Source organism: Bubalus kerabau, chromosome 13 (genome assembly GCF_029407905.1).
Source record: "Bubalus kerabau isolate K-KA32 ecotype Philippines breed swamp buffalo chromosome 13, PCC_UOA_SB_1v2, whole genome shotgun sequence".
Classification (NCBI taxonomy): Eukaryota; Metazoa; Chordata; class Mammalia; order Artiodactyla; family Bovidae; genus Bubalus; species Bubalus kerabau.
In genome coordinates, this window is record NC_073636.1 from 77,164,698 (window position 1) to 77,169,923 (window position 5,226).

The 5,226-nt window shown below is 52.5% G+C and overlaps 1 protein-coding gene across 1 annotated transcript; it reads left to right on the forward strand.

The window, feature by feature from the left end:
- Positions 1–605: 605 nt before the first annotated feature.
- On the forward strand, positions 606–3,548 carry LOC129625250 (uncharacterized). The gene is made up of 3 exons (XM_055543358.1): positions 606–711; positions 859–1,368; positions 1,753–3,548. Exons 1-3 carry the CDS (start codon positions 606–608, stop codon positions 1,848–1,850), a joined length of 714 nt encoding a protein of 237 aa, XP_055399333.1. The 3' UTR covers positions 1,851–3,548.
- Positions 3,549–5,226: the final 1,678 nt, after the last annotated feature.

Here is a 5,226-nt window from a genome sequence, read left to right on the forward strand (position 1 = left end):
GGGGGCCCGAGGCCCTGAGTTAGATGCCGGTTCTGCAGGAGCAACACGGGTGCTTCAGGTCTCCATATTCACACTTGCACAGGAGAGAGTTGTGCTCTGGGAGAGGGTTCACACATAGGTGCTGGCAAGGGGGTTGGCGGTGGGGCATGCCGAGGCCCGAGTTTGTGTGCTTCTCAACTCAAAACCTCTAAACTTAAGGCTGGGAGACAATGAACGTTCCTTCTCTGCTGTGGAACAGAGCTCAAAGCCAGGCCCACAGTCTTGGTCGTTCGCCTTTCAAATCCTTCTCTGTCTGGTTTTGCAGAGAGAATTCCGTTCCTGGAGGTTGCTCGAGGAAGTCCATCTGTGGCCCAAGGTCAAGCTGTCTTGTGCAAAGCAGCCTCCTGGGTCCTCGTGCCCCCAGGCAATCCTTTTATCTCTCTCCAGGTTCTGGGCCACCAACGGGGGAAGCACGTGAGGTGTTGTCGTCCACAGACCCCAGCACACGTATTTTAAAGTTAAACGTGATTCCTAGCTCCTTCTTCCAAGTGTTGCTTGTGTGATCAGTTTGAGTGTGGCTGAGTGCGTGAGTGTGTGGCTAGAGGATCTGGGAGCAGAGGTGTATTATGGAGGCAGTCCTCCCTGGGGAGCCTGAGACCCAGGGCAGCGGGGCCGTCACTGGGGCAGGCGAGCCCAGCCCCTACAGCCTGGCTGGCTCCTCTCTCCTCCCGGGTGGGGTGCGGGGTCCCTGGGGGGACGTCCCTCAGGGAGGGCAGCCCCAGGCCGCAGGACAGAGGACAGAGGTCTCACCTCTGCCTCACAGAGCGCTCACAGCTGAGCACTGATCCCCCTGTTTTGTTCTCCGAGAGGCCCCTGCAGGCAGAGGTCTGAACACCGGCCCCCAGCAGAGAAAGGGAGGCCTCAGTGAAGAAAGAAAACCCCTGGAAATCTTGTCTGTGAATCTCAGCCTTTGTTGCAGAAATGCGACCCCGACTGGAGCTAAATGCGGCTGCCCCGGGCTCGGGGGGCGGCTGGTGGTGGTGAGCCTGGCCCCGTTCCAGCATCTGTCCTGCACCGAACACCACGGAGAGCAGTGCCCAGATGACGGGATAAGAGGCCACAGGAGAGATTCAGGAGCACCCGACTGGCGCACCTCCTTGCATGTGGGGCAGGAGAGGCTCAGGGGGCAGAGGGCCTCCTCTGCGCCCCCCCCCACCCCGGGCGATGGGTGGCAGCGCCAGGGCATGAGGTCCCAGCTCCAACCCGTCCCTCAGCGCCCTCTCTGCCCCCAGCATCACTTGTCAGGGGCCAGGCCCGCTCTCAGCCTTTCAACCTCAGTGCGCTTCACCCAGACACAGGAGCCCGAGATTATACCCATTCTACAGATGAGTAAGTGAGGCTCCGAGGGGCTGATGACCTGCTTAAGATCCTCACTGCTCAGGGCAGGGATGGGACTGCAACCCAGGACTGTGTGGTCCACAGGGCCCCGCCCCCTTCTACACACTCCTCAGAGGGAGCATCCAGCCCGTGACAATGAGCGTTTCCTCACATTAAAGAAGAGGAAATGTAAATTGTCAAGGGGGCGATTCTCTAATGAGATGTTCAAGGAATTTCTACCACTTTGAGCATCAACAGAAACGCTAATAGCTGATACTAACATCTGCCCCGCTGTGCCTGGCTCTGTTTTAAGCATGTTTCGGGGATTCACTGTTTAAACTTTAAGCAAATGTACGTGATAGGACTTGATGTGACATCACTACTCCTGTTTTACAGATGGGGAGACTTCATCAGGGAGAAGAGAAATCACCTGCTCCCACACCCTGGGTCAGGAGTCTGTTTCCTGGGAAGTACGCCCAGGCTGGGGATTTTGACGCCTGTGGGAGGCCCCTCTGTTGGGGATCACCATCCTGATTCTTCAGCCTCCTTCCCTGCATCCTTGCCCTTTGTCACCTAACTTGGTAGTTTTCTCCTCTAGGTGTGGAGTCTCTGTCTCCCTGAGGTTGGATTTGGTTATGTGATTCTCTTTGGCTGGTGGAATGTGGGTGGAGGCCTGAAGGTGCCTACGCAGCTGGTCCTGAGCTCTTGTGCTCCTGCCTTCTCTATGAGAAGAATCTGCCTCTGGTGGTCATCTGTCCTGGAAAGATGAGAGACTCAAGAGCAGACCTGGACTCAAGCCTTAGCCTGAAGCCGAGCAAAATCATGTTTGGCCTAGATGTGAACCCCACCAGACATGTAGATATGAGATGGAGAAAGAAATGCTTATTGCTTCCTGAAACTGAGTTGTGGGCTGGTTTGTTACGCTGCTCAACTGGGACAAAAGCTAACAGATACAAACCCCAGTGAGCGAGCACAAGGCAGCCGTCGGAGAGCTGTTACCACCTGCCCTCAGCACCAGGGAAACAGCCCGTTCCCCCCCCGACCCCCACACCACACGTCCCACCGCCCCTGAGCATCTTCATATCAGATGCACATCCCTGACTGTCGTCTTCTGTCTGCTCACGTTCCAGGCGGCAGGCACCAGGACCTTCTTGGCTCCGTTCAAAGAGCTTTACTGTCACGTACATGCAATTTATGTCCAATGTGGGCTTGGGTTTTCCTTCTTCCCCATTTGGAACTTAAATCACCACAAGAGTGATTAAAGATCTCTAATTAAGGATATTCATGGCAGTATTATACTATCCAAGACAAAGGAGAAAGATGAAAAGAGAAGACAGCCTTATGGCCCAGCAGTAGAGGAGTGGTGACTCCTTCGCACATCTATAGGATGGAAATCTCATAGCTGTTAGCATTTATGTTTCTGGAGATGACTTTGTGGTACTGAGAAATGTACAATATACTGTGAAGTAATAATCAAGGAGGTTCTGAATGTTGCATCTTTCCATTAAATCATAATTTTATAAACCAAGTAGACTTTTAAAATGTGTGGTAAAATATGGAGTTGAGTTTTATTTTTTCTCTATTTTGTAGGAATATTTTATAAACTTTCTATTACTTTTGGATAAGAAAATAAACGAACATCATTAAAAATAAATAGATAATAAAGGCATAGAGCAGCCTTGAGCTGTGACGTGTCACTGTCTTTTCAGATGGAACACTTTTTTAGCTGCCAGAACTGTCCTTTCCTCCCCTGGGAAGCTCCCAGGGAAGGGACCTTGTCTCTTTTCTGTCTTGGTGGCGCCAGGAACATAATCAGGGTTCAATAAATAATTGATAATCACCAAGACCCCAAAAGGAGACCATTCACTATACCCGGGTGGCCTGGCAACTCCTCAAGGCATTCTGTTAAGTGCATTTCATTTCTTTTTAATTTTTCTCCAACTAAATGGATGGAGTGGGAGCCAGGAGAGAGCTGCCGCCTTGCTGAGAACCGGAAAAGGCACAAATAAATGAATGAGAGCAGACACCTCGGGGCCCTGCATGGGGCCTGAACCCCATGGGTTGACGCCACTTCTCAGGAGGGGGAGGGGCCTTTCTTACTCGTCCCCACGCAAGGGAAGCCACCTTCTAGTTTCCTAATGAAAACGTGTGTTTTTTGCCCAGCAGTTCTCCGAGGCTCTATGATCTAAGAATTAACAAGGAAAGTGGTGATGCAGGAAAACCCCATTCAAAACCAACAAGAGAAGGGCGGCCTATGAGATTAGACGGAAGGACTCCTCCTCTGAGACACTGAGTTAACGGGTATGTACTGAGCACCCGTCCCTGCTGGCCCTGCTCTGGGTGCTGGGATGGGGTAGGGAAACGAGCAAAGTCCTCACTCTCATGGAGATTGCTGTCTACTCTGAAGGACAAGCAAAAGTCATTGAACCAACTGTTGTAAGGCATGTAGGGAGGTGATAGCTGCTAGACAGGAAACAGAGCTGATGGACAAGCTCAAATAAGTGGGCAGGGACAGCCTCTTGGAAGAGGTGAGCGAGCCCTGGGAAAAGTACACCAAACAGAAGGAAGATCAGGTGCAAAGGGCCTGAGGCAGGAGAGACCCTGATCCTTGGGGAGGAGCAGCAAGGAGGCTGTGCAGCTGGAGGAGTGAAGAGGGGTGAGGGCGGCGGAGCCTGGGCACCAAGTTACCCCACCCTGCAGGGCCCTGCAAACAGGAGGGGTCCCAAGTGAGGCAGAGAGAAGGTGAGTCTTGACCCAATGGTCACCATCTGGGGTGGACAGGCTTAGTGGAGAGCGTGGTTCGCAGGGTGTCATTCCAAGGTCAGCAGCATCAGCCTCCTGGGACCCTGTTAGAATTGTCAGTTTTCACCTGCCACCCCAGACCCACTCAATCAGAACCTCTGAGCTGGGTCTAGCATCTGAGTTTTAAAACTCAGTCAAACATAGTCAAAGCTATGGTTTTTCCAGTAGTCATGTATGGATGTGAGAGTTGGACCATAAATAAGCCTGAGCACAAAAGAATCGATGTTTTTGAACTGTGGTGTTGGAGAAGACTCTTGAGAGTCCCTTGGATTTCAAGGAGATCAAACCAGTCAGTCCTAAAAGAAATCAATCCTGAATATTTATTGCAGGGACTGATGCTGAAGCTGAAACTCCAATACTTTGGCCACCTGATGCAAAGAGTCAACTCATTGGAAAAGACCCTGATGCTGGGAAAGATTGAAAGCAGGAGGAGAAGGGGACGACAGAGGATGAGATGGTTGGATGGCATCACTGACTCAATAAACATGAGTTTGAGCAAGCTCCAGGAGTTGGTGATGGACAGGGAGGCCTGGTGTTCTGCAATCCACGGAGTAGCAAAGAGTCAGACACAACTGAGAAGCCTGGAGTGCTGCAGTCCCTTGGGTTGCAAAGAGTGGGACACGACTGAGTGACTGAACAACCACCACCAGTGGGTCCAGAGTCTCGCTAGAGCCTGAGAAACCCAAGTGGTGCTGGACCCCGTTTCTAGTCTCCCCCCAGCAGACCGAGGCAGTAAGGGTTGAACTGCAGGAGGGGCCAGGGGTCACCTGGAAGAAGGATGGAAAACGGTCCCAGGAAAACGGTCAGGTGGGTGCCGCACACTTGCTTGTCCTGGGATCTTCTTTCAGAGCTTCTCAAGTGGGAAGTGATTCTCTGGACGGGAGGCCTGGTTCTCTGGAAGGCAGGAAAGTGGGCTAGGGACAGAGGGTACAAGGGCCTGATTAGACCTCCTTAGTTGCAGAAACTTGGAAAATCAGCAGAATTCAAGCCCCCACCCACCTGTGGCTGAGGATAGCGGCGAGGGTGGAGCCCAGGTGCGTCCCGTGGGGCCTCGGTCATCACTGCCCT